General features: G+C 42.3%; 1 protein-coding gene across 1 annotated transcript in view; it reads right to left on the bottom strand.

Moving 5' to 3' along the window:
- RHCG (Rh family C glycoprotein) overlaps positions 1 to 24,872 on the bottom strand; it is a 181,573-nt gene that overhangs the window by 46,251 nt on the left and 110,450 nt on the right. Inside the window, exon 3 of the mRNA XM_089684293.1 lies at positions 1,247 to 1,397. Coding sequence (XP_089540419.1) covers positions 1,247 to 1,397 — 151 coding nt within the window. The remainder of the gene's footprint in view (positions 1 to 1,246; positions 1,398 to 24,872) is intronic.

Below are 24,872 nucleotides of genomic sequence, written 5' to 3'. Positions count from 1 at the left end.
ACACAGACCAGGGAGAACGCGCCGCAGTCAGGCATGCGCACTGCCCTCTGCTCTCAAGCAGAAGACTGTCTGCCATAGAAGGGAGGGCCGTGGGAGGGCCACATTACACAGAGCAGGGAGGGCTGTTGGAGGGCCGTATTAAACCGACCCCCGGGCCGTAAATGGCCCGCGGGCCGGACTTTGGACATGCCTGAGGTAGGCAGATAACCTGTGCAGGTAACACTTTACTGAGTACTGGGGGGACACGGACCAGCAGCAGAGTGGATGAAATCTCCACCGCCAACCTGCATGATAATGGTCAAGTATTAAAAGTACATGTGAAAGTGAAAAACTGCGCTGTATGCATAAACAATGTATAAACCACAAATAAACAAATAAATAAAAACAAAATGTTGCTACTTTAAAAAATATCAAATATAGCACATGTTCCCTATGAGTAAGTTAGGTATGAGGAAACGCGTCAGACGTGGCTGTGCGGTGACCAGAAGTGACGTGACCAGAACCGGAAGTGACGCGGGAGCGTCAGTGATCGAGTATCTGGCAGTGGTGTGAGCACTGGCTCTGTTTTCTTATATGCAACATTGTTGGGCTTTTTATCTTCATTTATCTTGTAAGTGGTAATCTACTTTTGGCAATAAAGGAGCTGTGTGTTGTACTGCACCATTGGGGCCTTTTCTTGTTTTCTTTTACATGACCATTTATCTGAGTATGGAATACTAAGAGGAGGGAGGAATTCCTTTGTGCTACCCTAAGTGCTGCCATATTGGAAATTTATTATCAGTTGAAAAGGTTGCCGGCGTTTTTTTTGGGATAGGCGATTATGGAAAGTGAAGGAGAGGAAGCATATTGGGACTGATAGACCCTTCATCCCACCAAGAGATATATATTGAGCCATTTTTACCAACCATGAGAGTGGGAGGCAACACATGCTGATCGAGTGTACACATGATAGGGGGAACACCATTTTCTTTTCTCACGTGGTGGTTACTTTGAGAAGTGTAAAGAATCGTTTGGCGGATCAGGATCATTCTTTGGACTATACACTTACCTTTATTTATTTTTCATTTTATAATTTTTTTACACATATCTTTTCACGTATATATTTATGCGCTACTGGATCACTTTTGAGTGCTCATTTATGTGTTATATTATAAGTACATGCCCATGCCCCTAAATTCCTCTTATTTGAATTTTTTAATTAAAAAAAAGTAACATAATATAAAGTGAAACGAATTTTAAATCTTACATGGAGCAGGTTGAGCAGGATAAACTCATTCACTGCAAAGAGCGTCACTTGGAACAAGGTCATCAGCATGACTTGTACAGGGCTGACTGTTCCCAGAACTCCACCAAAGGCAATGCACACAGATCCCACACAGAAATCAGCATTGATGAGGCTGAAAGAGATCAATAAAATGAATATCGAAGTGACAGCCAGAAGGAATTATTAATACAAAGTATTAGATAATTGGAAAACTCAATTACAGTAATGTTTAGATACATGGATATACAGTAGGATGTGTGTGCACCTATACAGTACTATGTGTATATATATATATATATATATATATACACACACACATACACCCACTGGCAACTTTATTAGGTCAACCTGTTCAATTGCTTGTAACACAAATTGCTAATCAGCCAATCACATGGCAGCACCTCAATGCATTTTGGCACCTAGACGTGGTGAAGACAACTTGCTGAAGTTTAAACGCAGCATCAGAATGGGGAAGAAAGTGACTTTGAACGCAGCATGGTTGTTGGTGGCAGACAGGCTGGTTATTTCAAAAACTGCTGATCTACTGGGATTTTAATGCACAATCATCTCTAGGGTTTACAGAGAATGGTCCGACAAAAAAAAAAAAAGAAAAAAGGTATATATATATATCTCATCCAGTGAACGGCAGTTGTGTGGAGGAAAATGCCTGGTTGATGTCAGAGGTCAGAGGAGGATGGGCAGACTGGTTGCTGTGATATTCAGATTGTAGGGTCAGGATTTGGTGTAAACAACATGAAAGCATGGATCCATCCTGCCTTGTATCAACTCTTCAGACTGGTGGTGGTGTAATGGTGTGGGGGATATTTTCTTGACTAAGGTGTACCTAATAAAGTGGCTGGTCAGTGTATAACTGTAATTTAATGCTCCATTCTTATAAAAAAAAAAGTATTTAATACTTTTAGCACTCAAGAAAAGGTCTAGTACAAACACAGTTATGCTAAAAAAAAGGTATATGGTCTTGAAAAAATATAGTAAACATACAGAGAATACTTTCATCTTGGACTGACTAGGGCAGTGGTCTCCAAACCGTGGCCCTGGGACCAGATGCTTGCCTTTATCCAGTCCTTGAGGTGCTATTCCTTCCACTAACACCAACAAAGGGGCATCATTCCTTACACTGACAATAAAAATGGGCGACTATTCCTCCCACTGATACCAGCTATTTATCCCCCTAATACCAAGGATTGGGCATTGTTTACTATCGCTAGGCACAGTCCGGCCCCCCTAAAGTCTGAAGAACAGCAAACTGGCCCTTTCATTAGCAAGTTTGGAGACCCCCAGACTAGGGCATGGGACCCACCAATAAAATTAATGAATCCCAACCCTAACCCTTAAGCTGCCATAAAAGGACATACAATGAGAGTCAATGAGAACTGTCTTAATTAGCACTACTGAAGTCGCTCCGATTTTAGAATAAGTTCCTGTACTACTACAAAGCGACTACTATCCGACTTGTGCCCATAGACTTTAATGTCGCCTCCAGGTCAGATCCTCATCTATATTGATGTGATTTGGAAGATTACCCAGGCATTCCCTGAAAGTTGCTTCAGAGTTTCTTTGGAGTTGCCTCAAAGTAGTACTCAAGTAGGTCGTGCGACTTTCAGGTCCTAGTAGTGTGAACCAAGTCTCAGCTAATAATATGCACATAAGAGACTAATACTGGTAATATTGCTACTAGAGCAGCCTTTTCAACCTTTTTTCACCATTAGAACCCCTAAAATAATGTTCAGGTGTCATGGCACTCTTATTAAAACAAATTTATTAGGGGGCCATTGAGGAAAACACCCATTAAAACCTTGCTAGTCCATAGGAAGAATGTAACCCTTACAAACCGCTAAAAAGATTCTTGGTGTCACGCTGCTATCAAATGGGGGTTCAATCATTCACAGGCCAAGAAACAATCTCTGGAGGAACCCTAGTTGAGGGTGGCTGTACTAGAGTTTCTTGTATGAATTTAGATTTTTTTTCACTATCTTTGTCCCATTGTGGAGATTTCACTTCACATCCTGTCCCATAGTCAAACAAGAAGTGAGAGGAAATCGCTGCAAATTAACCAGTTGCAGACTCTGGACGTGTTAGACACGGCCAAATAAATGTCATCATCGTACACAGGGCATGTATAACACGTCCAGTCTTTCTGCCCTGCTGCCAGGACCTCCCTTGTCACAGTAATCAGCTCTGATTAATCAAAGAGTACACAGAGAAGGTTCTGACAGCTGGAACTGTCAAACTAAAGCAGTCCAGCAATGTTTATCAACAACACTGCTAAAAAAAAAAATATTGTTTCATTTTGTATCTGTTTATTCATCTACAGATCAAAGGGATTAACTTCGATATGCAGATGAAGTCAGCTAGGTTCTGGTTTACAGTGATGCAACTTGTCACGCAATTTGACTGTTCAAATCGCATGACAAATTGCATCCAATTATAATTGGCAATGGAACCATTCTAATCAGTGAGACACTACACTACTTTTGCAATTCCAGGTGCACAGACATCTGTGGACAAAGTTGCAAGTCGCATCTGAAGTCGCATTGACATGTGGCTTTGAAATCATGCAACTTCAAGTAAGGTCGCATGATTTCTAATTCGCATGCAGTGCAAGGTTCCATTCACACTGGGTTTTTTCAAATCACAGGCGTAATCACTGCAATTCAGTCTGCGATTTGATAACGCACTGTAAAAGTGTGAAAACACACATCCAGAACCTTATTTAGGCGCTGCGTTTTCCACGATTTTGTTTACGCAATCATTGCCATGCAGAAAAATGCGGTAAAAACGCCCTGCGTTTTCAGGTGCCATTTAAATGAATGGCACCTGAAAATGTGATTGAGTGTTTTTACACTTTTACAGTGCGTTTTCAAAGCGCAGGCAGAATCGCATTGATTCCGCCCGCTATTTGAAAAAAAAATAATGTGAACAGGGTCTTAGTTTATGCTAATCACCGCTAATTAACTCCTTATCCTCCTTCTCCAATCAATTATTATTTTCCTGCTGTTTTTTTTGTAATTTATATTGTATTAACTAATAATATTTAAATTTGTTTTGGTTTTGTTTGTTAATATTTTTACTCCTGTAACAAATATTTACCAAATTCACATTTAGAAAAGTGCAAAATTGAAAAAACCCGCTTTATTTATTTGGAAATAACTTTGCAATGCTTTGTAGCAGAATCATAATTTTAGTATCATTTTAAACAGAACAAATTACAGAATAAAATGCACTTTTTTATGTGCAGTAACACTATTTATTTTTAAACTAACACTAAAAAGAAAAAGTGCGTTTTGTTACGTTTCATTGTTTAAGTAAAACTCATTGTTGCAAGACAATATTCACGAAAAGAGAACCTGGTTTGCCCTTAAAAAAAATTATATAGGTACCTTTCACACGGGTGTTCTGTATATCCTTTATTCATTTGTCCGTTTATGGATGAAAAATGGACACCCCTGTATTTCTATGGACTAGTGAATGCAAACAGATGATCATCTGTTTACATCTGTTAACGTCCGCATCCATTAACCTCCCTATGGTCTGATTATGTCAGTATTTCTGTGCTCAAAGCGGTACATTTATTGACATGGAAATGTGTTGTTTTTTTATTATAGGTCTGTAATTCTTAGGAATAACTCACTGAAATCTGTCTGAACAAGAGTCTAGTAAACATCTCAGGTATGATAAAATTTCAAACACGAAATCATAAATTATAATTTAATAAATAATCATAAAAAATAATAATAAAATAATAATAAATTTAATTCAATAATGTAATCAAACCAAAAACACTGAAATTTGAAATATAGCGCCAAGTTCGCACATCATTGAGCAAAGTCGCAAAATCGTTTTCAGTGTCTGATGATGAATTTCCCCCACGAATCATTATCACTCAATTCTGCAAGTGGTTCTGATTTACTATCGCTGTTCTCTAGCCGGTCTAAAACCGATTTTGACTTAAAGGGACGCTTTTTGGACGCCATGGACTTTTCTCAGTTTCCAGGCAGAAAGAACAGTAAAAATGCAGGCAGGGCGCCGGACAAAGCACTCGGGACAAAATGTATGTGAAATGGTTTGATACAGTAATGTTATACTATGTGATTGTAGTGTATTTAGTGAATGTCACTTTTAACATTTTTGAATTTCCCGCTGGTTCCATCCCCCGTATGTCCCGACGCTCGCAGGGAACGGAAGACGGATGCCGGCATCGGCCGGAGGAGATGGCCGGGGACGCTGCAGTGGGGACATCGCAGGAGCAAAGGACAAGGTAAGTGCTCGAGGGATCCCGGAGCAACGCTGCAAGGTATTCCCGAGTGTAGCTCGGGGTTACCGCTTCTGGTACTGAAAGTTAACCCCGAGCTACACTTGCCAGGGAGTACACTTGCAATACAATACAGGTTAACATCCATTTTTTTGAATGGAAGAAAATCCTATTTTTCTTCCAGTAAAAAACTAGAACCGGATGTAAATGGATGAAAAACGGATGTAAACTGATCCGTTTTTTCTTGGAAAAACCATGACTGAACTGATGAAAAAAAATGAACGCCCGTGCGAAGGGGGCCATATGTATTACGTATTTATCTTAAGTAATTATCACGGAATAAACAGGTCCATAGCAGAAATGTAAAAATTGCTCAAGTCCATAAGGGGTGAACAGATGTGAGAGCTGAAGTGGTTAAGGGAATTCCCTTCCCCTCTATTAGTTTTCTGGGGACAACACATGATTTGGTATTTTCTTATACTAGTAAACAGGACAAATAGAGAGGCTGAATCTCCTTAACAGGGACACAGACAGCAATAAAAACAGACAGGGGTTCTAATCCATCTCCACTCTATCCAACACTAAAAAAAAAAGTTTTGCCTTTACCCTCCGTTCACATCAAGCCTGATTTTGAAATTGTGCGACTTACAGTGAAGTCATGTAATTTCAAAGTCGGGGGACCCACCGATTTCAGGGTTCAATTTGGAAGACATCTGATACAGATGTCTATGCAAATCACACCAAAAGTAGTGCATGTAATACTTTTGAAATTGGTGCGGCTCCGACCAAATTGGAAGCGCACTGATATGACCGCTCCAATTGCGGGCAATAAGGTGCGACTTGGCATGCGATTTGCAAGTTGCAAGGCATGCAAAACGCATGGCAAATCACACCCGATGTGGCCGGGGGCTTAGTTACACTTTAACCAGCACTGTAGGAGCACTAACCACTAATCTGCCATGTTACCCTACATTTTAACTGTGTCAAGTTGACTTCACTGATCAATGTGTGATCTTAATCAAACCCAGCACAGATTAAATTTTAAGAATCCCCCTGAATTGCAACATCCCTGGGTGTAACAAATTACAAGATTTTACAATTTCAGTATTAATGAGTTCACACGTTTCAGCTAACAATTATTAGGAAAGTACAAGGGAGAGGTAAGGTGTCGCCATCTGGATAATAATATTTAATAATACCTGTAACTGCCCTGCAGGCATGTACTAGATATCTGTGTTGCGGTGATGCATAAACTTTAATAAACACAGTTTATTGAAATGTACTTACATCATAAATATAATAACTCATAATGTTACAGTGAGATGCAGGATGTTCTTTTACAATGGAAACCTTTCCTTTTCGGACAAATTCAAAGTTATTCAGGTAAATTATGGTCAGCTAAAAACATTAACTGAATTTATGAACTTGGTAAGAGTATAAAGCACCCTAAGAAGAACGTGACCAGATAATGTCTTCAGTTATCAAAGATTTTCTTATGGCATCACTTCTTTGTTTTGTGACAATTGAAAAGTTATGGTTTATTGGTTATTGAATTTAATTATCCAATAAGTTAAACACTAGACATGTTATTTACTGCTTATTATTTACTGGGTGGAAGGAATGGGTGTGTAAGGTGTAGTCTTTGATGTTTATACCCTTCCTGGCATGTTCTGTTTGTTTTTGTGAAAAGTAAAAGCATTGTGTTCTGGACACCATACAGCAAGCAATAATTGACCACCATGTTTTCGAAGCCACAAACATACTCTCATAGACTCACTGCTGAAGCTCTCATCCCGGCAGTCAGTGTTCTGCTCAATCTTCATGGCCTCATTCTACCAATGCTTACTTTTTACCTACCACTGCTTAGAATTCTTCTGATTTACTTTCTGGTTTCTACCACTCTTTAGGTCCTCTTGCAGACCTCTGGGTTCTATTCTGGCATCTGCTATGTTTCTTGACCACATATTTCTTCTATGATCTGTTTTGACGGTGAGCTCTAGCTACCTCTGGCAATGATCTAAGGCAGGGGTGGCGAACACGCGGCTCTCGAGCCGTGTGCGGCTCCCGGCCAAAATGAATGCGGCTCTTTGCCTCTTATCATATTTTGTATACTGCGGCTCTTTGCCAAGTTTCACGTTTCTCTTATTTTTACCTGTTCCTCTATCCAGCGGCGTGCTGTCTTCCGGATTCTGTAGTGTGGGCACTGGGCATGACAGCCTGGTGCCAAGTGCGCATGCGCAAGAAGCGGTGCTTTTTGTGAATGGTAAGGCGGTACCTGGGACACATGACAGATCCCAGAAGCCGCCGGACTAATCACAAAGCGCAAGTGCTTCTCGTTCATGCGCACTGGGCACCCGGCTGTCATGCCGAGCGCCATTACAGAAGCCGGGAAGACAGCGTGCGGCTGGATCGAGGAACAGGTAAGATCAAACAAAAACTCTGCGGAAATAAGAGCGGGTACCTGTCAAATTCAGGTACCCGCTCCCCACCTCCCCAAAGGTCAGCAGTCATCTGTACTGTCCGCAGTCTCTGGTCATCCCTGTGCTGTCTGCAGTCTCTGGTCATCCCTGTGCTGTCTGCAGTCTCTGGTCATCCCTGTGCTGTCCGCAGTCTCTGGTCATCCCTGTGCTGTCCGCAGTCTCTGGTCATCCCTGTGCTGTCCGCAGTCTCTGGTCATCCCTGTGCTGTCCGCAGTCTCTGGTCATCCCTGTGCTGTCCGCAGTCTCTGGTCATCTCCTGTGCTGTCCGCAGTCTCTGGTCATCTCCTGTACCGTGTCTGCAATCCATTAGTTCAGAATTTTTTTTTGTATACTTGTGTGTTAGAGTGAGAGAGAGAGAGACAGGTGCCACAGCAACCTCCAGGGTAGTTGATGTGTTAACTCTGGCTAAGTTGCATTTGATGTGTGTGTTGAGGGTGGACACTTACCTTGAAATGAACACATTGTTGTTTTGTAAGGAGAAGAAAGTGTTATGGTGAATAATATGGTTTTAATTATGGGTTTTTGTGTGAGTGTTTGTCTGTTTTGGCAGGTCACTGCGTGGTGTGGCTCTCTGACTTTCACAGTTTAAAATTTTGGCTCTTTGTGTCTAACTTGTTCGCCACCCCTGATCTAAGGCAAAACTTCCTTGATTTAGGTTTTGTCTTGCTGTCTGGCACCTATGCCATCTAGCTGGTAACAAGTCATGACCTGACCACAGCCATAAACGAGCCTAAGGACTGCTGCTCTGCTTTAGCCTGCCTAATCACCAGTTGCCACCAGCAAGGCCTTCACAAGGATTGCTCTAAGGCAGGGGTCTAAAAACTATGGCCCTCCAGGTGTTGAGAAACTGCAAGTCCCATGAGGCCTTGCAAGACTCTGACAGCCATAGGCAAGACTTCCAGAGACAGAGGCATGATGGGACTAGTAGTACTTCAACTGCTGGAGGGCCATAGTTTGGAGACCCCTGCTCTAAGGCTTGGTTCACATATGTGCGGGTGATGCCGCTGTGGATCTGCACGAAAATCTGTGAAGCCGCACCACCCACACAGAGGAATGCGGACCTGCAGGTGGGTGCCCTTAATTCTAAGGCACGCCGCCCGCACTGGAAAATGCAACCGTACTGGGAACCAAGGTTCCCATGTGGGCTGCGTTTTCAGAAAAAGTGCAGGGACTTCTTCCGGGGCACGGGAGTTCATTCAAATGAATGGGCTCTCATGCCCACGCAAAACGCAGCCCGCGCGGCCACATATATGTGAACCAGAGGTAAGAAGTGTCCATTGCATAAAGCTTTCAATCCCACCATCTGATGAAAACAGGTACTCCCATAGTCTTACCCTTGGCAAAATATTATCTCTATCATGCTAGTGAGTCTAAATATCTTTTGCTTTCATTGATACACTGCTCAAATCCAAACTAGGATCCCAACATGTAGCCCAAGTAGCAGCTTACCAAAGTTACATAGAAGTTGTAAGGATAGAAATATGGGAGCTGTCATTGCATACTTGATTTTCGAGATAAAAGCTCTAAGACTCTCAAATAAATTCTTCCTCACAGGCAGGCTGTTAACAACACCATCTCCACCTCATCCAATCTGTGAAAGTTTCATGTTCGTTGAGAAAATCAAAGTGTTCTTTGAATGGTGCTGATGCCCAATGAGTGATCTCCTCAGTTCTCTAAGCAGCAACACACCCACTCAGCATGGAACCCAGAAGACTGCGGCAATCACCGTAGGAGTGATGCCTACTACAGTCATTTCCACCTTCCACTGGGATCAGCCAAGTATGGCACATTCATACTTAGACTGGCTCAAGTTGGAGCAATGTAACTATGGAAAAATGTTCATACCTCAACTTCAGCTTTAAAGGATAAGTTCACCTTCTGTTACATGTTACACCCATATTCAGGTTAACCTATCCTTTAAACCTACAGTTGCAAGAAAAAGTATGTGAACCCCTTGGGATTACGTGGAGTTTTGCATGAATTGGGCATAAAATGTGCTCTGAACGTCATCTAAGTCACAACAATAGAAGAACATAGTGTGTTGAACATAATACTACACAAACATTAGATGTTGCCTAGGGAGAGTAGCAACAGTGCTAAACTTTCTCCATTTGTAGACAGTCTGTCTTACCGTGGACACATGAACATCAAGGCTTTTGGAGATACTTTTGTAACCCTTTCCAGCTTCATGCAAGTCAACAATTCTTGATCGTAGGTCTTCTGAGAGCTCTTTTCTGCGAGGCATGGTTCACATCAGACAGTGCTTCTTGAAACCAGTAAACCCAAAACAGGTGTGCGTTTTTTAAGGGCAGGACAGCTGTCAGCAACACATCCAATATCATCACACTGATTGGAGTCAAGGTTGGCTCACTCCTGGCTCCAATTAGCTCTGGGAGAAGTCATTAAGCTAGGGCCTCACATACTTTTTCCTCCCTGCACTGTGAATGTTTACATGTTATGTGCAATTAAACCATGGCAACATCTAATGTTTGTGTAGTATTATGTTGAGCAGACTGTGTTCTTCTATTGTTGTGACTTAGATGACGTTCAGAGCACAATTTATGCCCAATTCATGCAAAACTCCATGTAATCCCAAGGGGTTCACATACTTTTTCTTGCAACTGTAGCAGTCCCTATGTCTATAGTCCCAGTGTGACAAAAAGCAAAATTATTATCCAAGTGAAATTGGGAAGGTGGTACTCTTAGTATTTAACCGCTTCCTGACCGCCCTATAGCAAAATTACTGCTACAGGGTGGCACGGGTGCACAAAATCACGTATATATAAGTGATTTTGCATCTCTGGGTAGGGGGTGTGAACGAGCCATGCGTGCGCCCTACCATTCGCGGCCACGGCTGTCAATCACCAGGTCGCAGCTGATGATTACCCGCCGGTGCACGGTGATTACCAAGCATGTTTTGTTTACTAACAGTTCTCCCTCTCAGCTCAGGTGCACAGCACAGCCATCCAAAGCAATGTGCTTACAGTGAAGCACATTGACACGCCCCCCTAGTAAAACACTCCCTGCACACAGTTATCCCTTTGTTCACCCTCATGTTAATTCCTTCCTGCCCAGTTCCGTTAGTACAGTGTCAGTGCTTTTTTTTTTAGCCCTGATCACTGTATTGGTGTCACTGGGGATGTCAGTGACACGAAAATCAGTTCACCCCAGTTTCAGAATGTCCGCCACAGTCCCGCTATAAGTTGCTGATCGCCACCATTACTAGTAAAAAAAAAAAATTCCAGTATCTATACCGCCATTTGTAAACGCTATAACTTTCACACAAACCAATTAATTTACACATATTGGGATTTTGTTTAGCAAGGACATGGAGCAGAATACATTTTGGCCTTAATTTATGATGAAATTAGATTTTTTTAATTTTTTACTGGATGTTTAATAGCAAAAAGACAACAATATATTTTTTTTCTCAAAATTGCTGGTCTTTTTTTTATAGCGCAAAAAATAAAATACGCACAGGTGATCAAATACCGCTGAAAGAAAGCTCAATCCGTGGGAAAAAAAGGACGTAAATTTAAATTCATGACCACGCAATTGTCGGTTAAACTGGCCTGGTCAGGAAGGGGGATACATCCTCTGGAGGACAAGTGGTTAATACCACTCATGTGTCATACTGCTTAACCCCTGGCTGCCTGCTCACAGCAAATGTACTGCAAACGGACGGCAGGTGCAGGCTCGGCTAATGCAAGGTCTGTAATAGGAAATGGTGAGATTTTGTCAGCAGGTCTCAACCAATGACCAATGACTGAAACAAGCTGATTGGTGATCCCAGTGGTGATCAAATACCACCAAAAGACACTTCTATTTGTGTGAAAAAAAAAAGATATACATTTTGTGACGGGAGTCACTTTGTGTGGGGGGCCCATGGAACCCAGCTCACTTTGGAGAGGTGGGGAGACAACTGTCTCAGCTCCCCATATCCCTCTTATGTGTAAATCACCCTGTGCCTGTTAGGGGTACAGGGTGATCTGTCCTAATATTGGGGTGGGGGGGTTGTGGATTGTTTGGTGTTGTGTGGCTGCATCCCATTGTTCTATTTTGTGTCTTGCTTGGGAGCAAACTATTATGGGATGTATGTGTTTATGTGTATTAGCTTAGTGTGGGGTGTCTCCAGCAGCCCTCCCTCCTGATGGGACTGTCTGCTGTGAAGTTTGAATACCTGTGTGTCTCTTGTTACTAAATGTAGATTGCCCTGCCCTGTGTCATTATGCAGGGAGGGGGGATTGTTCCCTGACTGTATATATCTTGTATCTGTGTTCAAATAAACTAGTTTACCTTCTGGATTACTTTAAGACTGGTGTCGTCTAGTCTTGTATGGTCAGCAGTGGTGTCTGTTATCAGTGTTCGGACGGGGAAGCAGTATTCTAACGGAAGTACCCAAGTGCAGTTGGGGTCGGTTCCGTTACACATTTAATTTGGGTGCAGTGTTGCATGACTGTACAATTGCCAGTTAAAATAGTGCAGAATAGCAGAAAATGCCCTGATCTTGAAGGAGTAAAACACTTAACACACCAGGACTGGAGACTGTGAATTGCTCTTCTTGTCGCATCAAAAAATAACATGAAGCAACCTGTTCACTTTGGCTGTGCACCTGTGAACTTCAGACCCACCCTAAGAAGCAGTACAAACAACAAACTGTCGCAATAAAAGATGACGCAAAATGCACAGTTACTCAATTTCTAGTGAAACAGCAGACATACAAAAAAAAGACATAGTAATGATCTGATTGTTATCATGCAAGCATTTATTTTGCCATGAAACTCAGAAGAGATTTGTGCCCCGGGGAAATGACTGTGCGTTCTACTGCACTGTTAGCACGTGATATCAATTACAGGTTCTTACAATTATAAACTTGTCATTTAAACTGAATGACATTCTGCTGCAACAAAAGAAACCTACATGACCTCAAGGGAACGTCCTACTTAGAAATGTACTTTCATAACAAAGTCTGCAACATCTGCGTATGAGTATTTATGAAAAATGCCACAAAAATGTTAAGTATAAAAAAAATTTAGTTGTAGCATATTCCTTTCTAAATTATTCATCAGCTTTAAAGCAAGGCCGGATCTAGCTGGCTTGATGCGGGGGGTGCAGTAAAAAATGTCAGGGGGGCAGAGGATGTGAGGTAAACAGGGGAGCGTACAGGGGTTATTATGGCAGTATACAGGGGGTTAGAAGACATATAATACAGTTCCTAAAGAAAAACGTAGTCTTTTCAGTATAAACAATATGTAACATTGACAATATTAACCTCCCTAGCGGTCTGATTATGTCCATATTTCTGTGCTCAAAGCGGTACATTTTATTGCATGGAAATATGTATTTTTTTAATTGTAGGCCTGTAATTTTTAGGAATAACTCACTGAAATCTGTCCGAACAAGAGTCTAGTAAACATCCCGGGTAGGATAAAACTTGAAACACGAAATCATACATTTTTATTCAATAAATAATCATAAAAAATAATAATATAATAATAATAAATTTAATTCAATATTATTTATAATCAAACCAAAAACACTGAAATTTGAAATAGAGCGCCAAGTTCGAACATCACTGAGAAAAGTCGGAAAATCGTTTTCAGTGTCTGATGACGAATTTCCCCCACGAATCATTATCACTCAATTCTGCAAGTGGTTCTGATTTACTATCGCTGTTCTCTAGCTGATCTAAAACCACTTTTGACCTAAAGGGACGCTTTTTGGACGCCATGGACGTTTCTCAGTTTCCAGGCAGAAAGAACAGTAAAAATGCAGGCAGGGGACAGGACAAAGCACTCGGGACAAAATGTATGTGAAATGGTTTGATACAGTAATGTTTTACTATGTGATTTTAGTGAATGTCACTTTTTGTCATTTTCAAATTTCCTGCCGTTCCGTCCCCCGTACGTCCCAACGTCACAGGGAACGGAACCCAGAAGACAGATGCACCCGGAATCCGTCGCATTACATTGCCGGGGACACTGCAGGAGGGACATCGCGGGAGCGCAGGGCAAGGTAAGTGATTGAGGGATTGCGGAGCAGCGCTGCAGGGTATTCCCGAGTGTAGCTCGGGGTTACCGCTTGTGGTGCTAAAACTTTACCCCGAGCTACACTCGGAAATACCGCCAGGGAGGCTACCCACTTCCAGTCCGGACACTTTCACCTTCCTGTCCAGGCCAATTTTCAGCTTTCAGCGCTATCACACTTTGAATGACAATTGTGCGGTCATGCAACACTGCACCCATATGAATTTTTTAGCAGTTTTTTTGAGACAGATAAAACTTTATTTTGGTGTTATTTATTCACCCCTGGGATTTAAATTTTTTTGCTATATAAATGAAAAAGGCCAAACATTTTGAAAAAAAAAGTGTTTTTCTTATAAAATTTTGCAAATAAATAATCTTTCTTCATAAATCTTGGCCAAAATGTATTCAGCTTTCTTTTTAGTAAAAAAAAAAATAACCTAAATTAGTTTATAACCAAAAATGATAAGTTTTCTAAAATGTTTTGACATTTTTATTTTTTTTTAATATTATTCTTAGTGGGGTTTTTTTTAACATACTGTCACCCTAGCAGTACAGTGTCATCATAGTGATACTGTACTACTTGTGGGGGGTGATGAAGATTTATTTATTTATTTTTTTTTTACACATTGCTTTTACACCCAAAAAGGCTGTAAAGGCAATCATTTCTCCTTCTCTCTGGCTGCATTCTTGCAGACATTGAGAAATACTGTGTGAGCTGTGATTGGTCACAGCTTGTCACATGGTAAAAGGCTGTTGTGAATAGCCTTGTACCATGTGACCTCTGTGATCATTCACAGATTTCACAAGTAGTAAGCAATGATATTAGGAAGTGACATCTTGCTTACTACTATTCATGTGATCACTGATTGGCCAACACAGAGGTCCCGTACAGAGATCGGTGTTCCGCTGTGTCCTCCGGACACATGGGGCACTGGATCGCGGTGCCGTGCGCTCCCAGGGAGCGCGCACAGGCAGGGAAGTAAAAGGGAAGTGGGGAGGACGTTTATAAACGGCCACCCGCTCCTGCAATGCTCCCGTCCGGCCCATGTTAACAATACTCATAACAAGTAATCTGCATGGCTTTACAATTAAAAAGTCAAGACAGCATGACAAAATGTGAGCAAGCCCAGAATTATGAAAGACATGGAGCACTCTGGGACAGAACAGAAAAGTTCTACTGCTGGCCAGTAGGGGGTCGTAAAGAGGGATTGAAGACAATCTACCTGCTGTATACAATGCATACCTATACCACAGTTCTTGTCACAAATAAACAGTCTCACAGACACAAATAAACCTCAGGACAAAGGATCATATTTTTTTTTAATTAAATGTTTCCATTAGATATGTTTTTATGCACACAGAAAGGATATTTTCATCTTAGGCACTGGCCATATTTGATCCATGTACGGGCAGGCTGGTTGTACAGAAGTCGATCTACCAATCAACTTCAGTACAACCAGCCTTTAGGAAAAGTTTTGTTTGATCAGCATTACCGGCTGTGGCTGCAGCAGTGATCAGTGTATTCTGATGGCAGGGAAGTCTCCCCGCTGTCACAACACAATACCTCAGTGGGAGAGATTCCTCCATCCACTTGGAGTGTGTGGATGGGGGAATCGGATAATTTTTCTTTCGTTAAACCTGCTGGTTGAACAAAAAAATGACTAATCTTTGGGCTGCTTTACTGAGCCTACCTTAATGGAGAACTTAATTAAAGGCAGCAACTGCTGAGCCGATCAATACCTTGGTCAGGTCTATGTACAGCATAATGTATAGAGTACAGGGTTCAGGAGCAAGTAAACAACAAAACAACAAATGGAGCGCAGCAGTCAGGATGAGTGCCACGTTCACATCAGAATCCTCCCTTACATTAAAGTCCCTCAGCATTCCCCCTATACATCAGAGTCTCTTTCATCAATGTCCCATGAATTCCACCACCTTCCATTACAGTCTGCAGAGCCCCCCCTTACAGCAGAGCCCCACCTTACATTGGAATCCAGTGGAGTGCTCCCTTACATCAGAATCCAGAGTTGTGCCCCTTACATCAGAATCCAGAGTTGTGCCCCTTACATCAGAATCCAGAGTTGTGCCCCTTACATCAGAATCCAGAGTTGTGCCCCTTACATCAGAATCCAGAGTTGTGCCCCTTACATCAGAATCCAGAGTTGTGCCCCTTACATCAGAATCCAGAGTTGTGCCCCTTACATCAGAATCCAGCGGAGTGCCCCCTTACATCAGAATCCAGCGGAGTGTCCTCTTACATCAGAATCCAGCGGAGTGCCCTCTTACATTAGAATCCAGCGGAGAGCCCCCTTACATAAGAATCCAGCGGAGAGCCCCCTTACATAAGAATCCAGCGGAGAGCCCCCTTACATAAGAATCCAGTGGAGTGCCACTTACATCAGAATCCATTAAAGTGCCCCCTTACATCAGAATCCTGTGCAGTAGCCCTTACATCAGAATCCAGAGCTGTGCCCCCTTACATGAGAATCCAGTGAAGTGCCACCTCACATCAGAATCCAGCAGAATGCCCCCTCACATCAGAATCCAGAATCCTCACATGAAGAATGCCCTCTTATATCAGAATTCAGCAGACTAACCCCTTACATGAGAATCCAGTGTTGAGCTCCCTTACATGAGAATCCAGCGAAGTGCCCCCTCACATCAGAATCCAGCGGAGTGCCCTCTTACATTAGAATACCAGTGGATTGCCCCCTCCTATCAGAATCCAACAGAGTGCCCTCTTACATTAGAATACCAGCGGATTGCCCCCTTACTTCAGAATCCAGCAGAGTGTCCCCTTACATCAAATTCTAGCGGAGTGCCCTTTTACATCAGAATCCAGCAGAATGCCCTCTTACATCAGAATCCACCAGAGTGCCCTCTTACATCAGAATCCACTGGAGTGCCCCCTTTCATTACAATCCATTGGATTGCTCTCTTACATCAGAATCCAGTGGAGTTCCCCCTTACATCAGAATCCAGCAGAGTGCCCCCTCCCGTCAGTATCTAGTGGAGTGCCCCCTTACATCAGAATCCAGCGGAGTGCCCCCTTACATCAGAATCCAGCAGAGTGCGCTCTTACATAAGAATCCAGCGGAGTGCCCCCTTACATCAGAATCCAGCGGAGTGCCTCCTTACATCAGAATCCAGCAGAGTGCGCTCTTACATCAGAATCCAGCAGAGTGCCCCCTTACATAAGAATCCAGCGGAGAGCCCCTTTACATAAGAATCCAGTGGAGCGCCCCCTTACATAAGAATCCAGTGGAGCGCCCCCTTACATAAGAATCCAGTGGAGCGCCCCCTTACATAAGAATCCAGCAGAGTGCCCTCTTGCATAAGAATCCAGCAGAGTGCCCCCTTGCATCAGAGTTTAGTTGTCCCTGGGTGCTGACTGGACATGAAATCAGTTGGGTAAGTGTGTGAAACACCTGAAGGAACGGGGTGGGGTGGGTTGAGAGAAAGGAAGGAGATGGAGAGATTCGTTGAGCTGCTCACTCACGCAAAGCTGGGATCTGCAGGCTCACACAGGGACATCATTTATGAAGCCATGATGGATCTGCCGGCTGCTGGCTTCAAATCTCCCACCCACACATCCCCTTTGTCAGGCACAGACCAGCTGCACACAGGGGATTGTAGTGTAGGTGGGGCAGAGACAAAGAGATAGGGGCGGGAGGAGGGTGGCTACATTCCTATACATACAGTGGGACCATGGAGAACAAACGTAGCCACCCTCTAACAGGAAGTTAGATCACAGTAGCAAAAAAAAAAAACATATGGAGATTTGAAGGTGGCTGAGAGCAGTAGAAGGGACTTTTTCTGAGATAAGAACACCTTCTTGAATAGAATTTTTTTTAAGCAGTCTAGCATTAGACATCTGCAATTCATTTTGTTACAAATCGAAATTTGGACAAAATTTTTGTTATTTGGACATTTGAATGTATCTGAATTTCCAAATCACAACAGTAATGGTTTCAAAGAATCTGAAATAAATTTAAATTCAAAATGGAAATATATTTCAATAAATACAATAAGGTATAAAAGTGAAATAAAATGATTCCTACTTAGGCTGCTTTCACGCGGCTCCATTGCAAAAACACGACAAAAATACATATGCATTTTTGCCACATTTTTGCTGTAGTGCATTGTGTTTTTGATGAGCTTTTGATGCGTTTTTGTCATGTTTGTGTTGCATTTTTTCCCTGGACACAAGACTGGACAAAGTACTTTCCACAGGTGATGCATTATTAGAGTGATTTTGCCGCATTTTCCATTCATTTCAATGAACAGATGTGTTTTTGGTGCATTTTTTTGTTAACATTAGACATGCATCAAAAATGCAGCAGTCAAGACTTTTAAGGGCCCTTTAACACTGATCAGTTTTTGATCAGCTTTCCAGTTTAAAAAAGTGAAAAAAAAATACATGAAAAATGCATCACTTTAAATCCTATGCAACTCTTTACACTTATCCAATGCGTTTCATTTACGTTTTTAAAAGTCCTTTCTGCATTCTTTGCACATGTTTGGTGTGGTAGAAAAAAACACACCAAAAATGCAACTCGCCATTGAAATGAATTAAAAATGTGGCAAAAAAGCTTTAAAAAAGCAGCGCACCTGTGGGAAGGGATTTTTCCAGTCACATGTCCAGGTGAAAAATGCAACACAAATGCAACAAAAACGCAATGCACTGCGGCAAAAATGCAAATTTCCGTCCTCTCATAGGGTTCATGTACACATCAGAATAGGATATGAGAGAAGAGAGAAGAGAAGGGAAGGGGAGAAGAAAAGAGAAGAGAAATAGAAAATACAGAAATAGAATAGAAAACAATAGAACAGAATAAAATAGAAAATAATAGAAGAAAATAGTATAAAACAGAATAGAATAGAACAAATAAAGTCGACTTCTGAAATTTGAATTGTTTTCAACTTGATTTGAAAATAACAACTAGATCCGAATATACGAAACAAATTCCAAAAACTAATCATTTCAACGTAACGTATTTATTTATTTCAGGTACTTATATAGCGCCGTCAATTTACGCAGCGCTTTACATATATATTGTACATTCACATCAGTCCCTAACCCTCAAGGGGCGTACAATCTAAGGTCCCTAACTCACGTTCATACATACACATACTAGGGCCAATTTACACAGGATCCAATTCACCTACCAGCATGTCTTTGGAGTGTGGGAAGAAACCGGAGTACCCGGAGGAAACCCACACAGGCACAGGGAGAACATGCAAACTCCAGGCAGGTGGTGCCGTGGCTGAGATTAGAACCAATGACCCGAGTACTGCGAGGTGGAAATGCCAACCATTTAGCCATTGTGCTACCCAAAACCAAAACAAGAATAACTAAACAAACAAAATTAGAAAGTTGCAGATGACTTGATCCCATTTCCTGCCCATTCACTGCACATCAGCTTTTTAGGTCGTTTGCTGTCTGCAGAACTGCCAGATGTAGTTGCATTTCCAGTGCGTGCACACATACACATTTTATAAGTACAGTGGGGATCGAAAGTTTGGGCACCCCAGCTAAAAATTTGTATTAATGTGCATAAAGAAGCCAAGGAAAGATGGAAAAATCTCCAAAAGGCATCAAATTACAGATTAGACATTCTTATAATATGTCAACAAAAGTTAGATTTTATTTCCATCATTTACACTTTCAAAATAACAGAAAACAAGAAAATGGCGTCTGCAAAAGTTTGGGCACCCTGCAGAGTTAATATCTTGTACTGCCCCCTTTGGCAAGTATCACAGCTTGTAAACGCTTTTTGTAGCCAGCCAAGAGTCTTTCAATTCTTGTTTGAGGTATCTTTGCCCATTCTTCCTTACAAAAGTCTTCCAGTTCTTTGAGATTTCTGGGCTGTCTGTCACGCACTGCTCTTTTAAGGTCTATCCATAGATTTTCAATTATGTTGAGGTCAGGAGATTGTGAAGGCCATGGCAAAACCTTCAGTTTACACCTCTTGATGTAATCCCCCGTGGATTTTGAGGTGTGTTTAGGATCATTATCCATTTGTAGAAACCATCCTCTCTTTAACTTCAGCTTTTTCACAGATGGCATCAAGTTACCATCCAAAATTTGCTGAAATTTTATTGAATCCATTTTTCCTTCTACTCGTGAGATGTTCCCTGTGCCACTGGCTGCAGCACAACCCCAAAACATGATTGATCCAACCCCATGCTTAACAGTTGGACAGAGGTTCTTTTCATTAAATTCTGTGCCCCTTCTTCTCCAAACGTACCTTTGCTCATTCCGGCCAAAAAGTTCAATTTTAACCTCATCGGTCCACAGAACTTGTTTCCAAAATGCATCAGGCTTGTCTATATGTTCATTTGCAAAGTTCAAACGATGATTTTTGTGGTGAGGACGTAGAAGAGGTTTTCTTCTGATGACTCTTCCATGAAGACCATATTTGTACAAGTATCTCTTTATAGTGGAATAGTGTACCACAACTCCAGTGTCTGCCAGATCTTTCTGGAGGGATCGTGCAGTCAAACGTGGGTTTTGAATTGTTTTCTCACAATCCTGCGAGCTGTTCTGTCTGATATTTTTCTTGGTCTTCCAGATCTTGCTTTAACTTCCACTGTTCCTGATGACTGCCATTTCTTAATTACATTCCCAACAGAGGATATTGACATCTGAAAATGCTTTGCTATCTTCTTATAGCCTTCTCCAGCTTTGTGAGCGTCAACTATTTTCAGTTTCAGTTTTCTAGACAACTGCTTAGAAGAACCCATGGTGCTGATTGTTGGGCAAGGTCAGATGAGTCTGGGCATTTAAAACCTTTGAGATTGACATCACCTGGTCTTCCCAGACGATGATTGAGAACAATCCATGACACTGGCAGGTCTCAGCTTTGCAAAGGGGGCAGTGCATGCTATAAATTCTGCAGGGTGCCCAAACTTTTGCAGACGCCATTTTTTTGTTTTCTGTTATTTTGAAAGTGTAAATGATGGAAATAAAATCTAACTTTTGTTGACATATTATAAGAATGTCTAATCTGTAATTTGATGCCTTTTGGAGATTTTTCCATCTTTCCTTGGCTTCTTTATGCACATTAATACAAAATTTTTAGCTGGGGTGCCCAAACTTTCGATCCCCACTGTATATACCTATACATCTTACACAAACAGGTGTGTGTGACACAAAGAATGATACAAAACAAAAAAGAATGAAAAAATCTTGAGAATGTGATCAACATTGTGAGGCTTTAAAAATATTTTCAGTACAGAGTATAAAATGCTTTATTGCCTGGGCAGGGCTGTGTGCACTAGGTAATATGTACAATATAAACTGTATTTAGATACAGATATATATATATATTTAAAAAAAAATAAATATATATACTGTGTATATATATATATATAAAATGTATTTATTTTCTCTACTAACCATCATTTGATCTGGATCAAGGCAGTTGACATTTATTTCACTCTTAGTCACTAAGGGGTTAAACTGAATGTGTTGTTTTACAAGGTGAGGGTTTATATCCACTGTACTTCATCCACTACAAAACTGGGCCAATTCTGGCAATGGCCTTAGAGAATAAAATGGTGGTTGTTACAATTTTTTATGTCACACAATGTCGCAGCAGGATGTCAAACACAAAATCTCTGGAAATAATACAGTTTAATGAATTTTAGTGCACACAGACATAATATAATACCCAAAGTTTTGGTAAAATATGATGTGACGCTGAGCAAATAGGTGCCTTACATGTCATGCTTTAGAATTGCGCACACTAATGGGATGGTGACAAAACAGGTACATTAAATTATCCATAAGTGATGCTTTAAAATTCTTTACAGGTTACCAGTTTAGAGTATGGATGAAGCTAGGAGGGTGCAGGGGTGGGTGGGCTCCCCCCTCCCCCCCACCCCCAGATTTCAGCTGCGATCCCCCCAAAGCTATCTGTAACACTCCCCTGCTATATAATTAGGTGCGTCTGTCCCTCGGGCATCTGCAATAACTCCTGAGGCAGCGGGAGTTGGTGGGCAGGGCAATGGGTGGGGCTACCTCCTCCTCTCTTCCCACAGAATCCTCCTCTCCTGCCAATCCCACAGCTGAATAAGGGGAAAGAGGAGGAGCCGACTTAGGAGCCCAGGAGTCTTCATCACCAGCCATGGGCTAAGTGACTGAGCACATTGTCACTACACACTACTCTAGCCTGACACTATACTGCCCTAACCCACCACTATACTGCCCTAACCTACCACTATACTGCCCTAACCTACCACTATACTGCTCTAACCTACCACTATACTGCACTAATCCACCACTATACTGCACTAATCCACCACTATACTGCCCTAACCCACCACTATACTGCCCTAACCCACCACTATACTGCTCTAACCTACCACTATACTGCCCTAACCTACCACTATACTGCCCTAACCCACCACTATACTGCCCTAACCTACCACTATACTGCTCTAACCTACCACTATACTGCTCTAACCTACCACTATACTGCCCTAACCCACCACTATACTGCCCTAACCTACCACTATACTGCCCTAACCCACCACTATACTGCCCTAACCCACCACTATACTGCTCTAACCTACCACTATACTGCCCTAACCTACCACTATACTGCCCTAACCCACCACTATACTGCCCTAACCTACCACTATACTGCCCTAACCCACCACTATACTGCCCTAACCCACCACTATACTGCCCTAACCTACCACTATACTGCCCTAACCCACCACTATACTGCCCTAACCTACCACTATACTGCCCTAACCCACCACTATACTGCCCTAACCTACCACTATACTGCCCTAACCCACCACTATACTGCCCTAACCCACCACTATGCTGCCCTAACCCACCACTATGCTGCCCTAACCCACCACTACACTGCACTAACCCACCACTATGCTGCACTAATCCACCACTATACTGCCCTAACCTATCACTATACTGCCCTAACCTACCACTATACTGCCCTAACTCACCACTATGCTGCCCTAACCCACCACTATGCTGCCCTAACCTACCACTATACTGCCCTAACCTACCACTATACTGCCCTAACCCACCACTATGCTGCCCTAACCCACCACTATGCTGCCCTAACCTACCACTATACTGCCCTAACCCACCAATATACTGCCCTAACCCACCAATATACTGCCCTAACCCACCACTATGCTGCACTAATCCACCACTATACTGCCCTAACCCACTACTATACTGCCCTAACCACCACTATGCTGCACTAATCCACCACTATACTGCCCTAACCCACCAATATACTGCCCTAACCCACCACTATGCTGCACTAATCCACCACTATACTGCCCTAACCCACCACTATACTGCCCTAACCCACCACTATACTACACTAACCACCAATATACTGCCCTAACCCACCAATATACTGCCCTAACCCTCCACTATACTGCCCTAACCACCAATATACTGCCCCAACCACCAATATACTGCCCTAACCCACCACTATATTGCCCTAACCCACCACTATACTGCCCTAACCCACCACTATGCTGCACTAATCCATCACTATACTGCCCTAACCCACCACTATACTGCCCTAACCCACCACTATACTGCACTAACCACTAATATACTGCATAATCCACCACTATACTGCCCTAACCCACCACTATACTGCACTAACCACCAATATACTGCACTAACCACCAATATACTGCCCTAACCCACCACTATACTGCCCTAACCCACCACTATACTGCACTAACCACCAATATACTGCACTAATCCACCACTATACTGCCCTAACCCACCAATATACTGCACTAATCCACCACTATACTGCCCTAACCCACCACTATACTGCACTAACCACCAATATACTGCACTAATCCACCACTATACTGTCCTAACCCACCACTATACTGCCCTAACCCACCACTATGCTGCACTAATCCACCAATATACTGCCTTAACCCACCACTATACTGCACTAACCCACCACTATACTGAACTAATCCACCACTATACTGCCCTAACCCACCACTATACTGCACTAACCCACCACTATACTGAACTAATCCACCACTATACTGCCCTAACCCACCACTATACTGCACTAATCCACCACTATACTGCCCTAACCCACCACTATACTGCACTAATCCACCACTATACTGCACTAATCCACAACTATACTGCACTAACCCACCAATATACTGCACTAATCCACCACTATACTGAACCAACCCACCACTATACTGCACCACCCTATTACTATACTGCACTAACCCACCACTATACTGCACTAACCCACCACTATACTGCACCATCCTACCACTATACTGCACCATCCTACTACTATACTGCACCAACTTACCACTATACTGCACCAACCTACCACTATACTGCACCATCCTACTACTATTTTGCACTAACCCACCACTATACTGCACCAACGTACCACTATACTGCACCAGCCTACTACTATACTGCACCAACTTACCACTATACTGCACTAACCTACCACTATACTGCACCATCCTACTACTATACTGCGCCAATTTACCACTATCCTGCACCAACCTACCACTATACTGCACCATCCTACTACTATACTGCACCAACCTACCACTATACTGCACCATCCTACTACTATACTGCACCAACCTACCACTTTACTTCACTAACCTACCACTATACTGCAATAACCTGCCACCATACTGCAATAACCTGCCACTATACTGCTCCAACCTACCGCTGTACTGCCCTAACCCACCACTATACTGCAATAACCTACCACTATACTGCTCCAACCTACCGCTGTACTGCCCTAACCCACCACTATACTGCA

Source organism: Staurois parvus, unplaced genomic scaffold, assembly GCF_062004578.1.
Source record: "Staurois parvus isolate SC_StPar_1 unplaced genomic scaffold, SC_StPar_1.0 ptg000342l, whole genome shotgun sequence".
Taxonomy (NCBI): domain Eukaryota; kingdom Metazoa; phylum Chordata; class Amphibia; order Anura; family Ranidae; genus Staurois; species Staurois parvus.
Note: the sequence above shows the minus strand (reverse complement) of the source record. Positions and strands in the feature narration are given on the sequence as shown.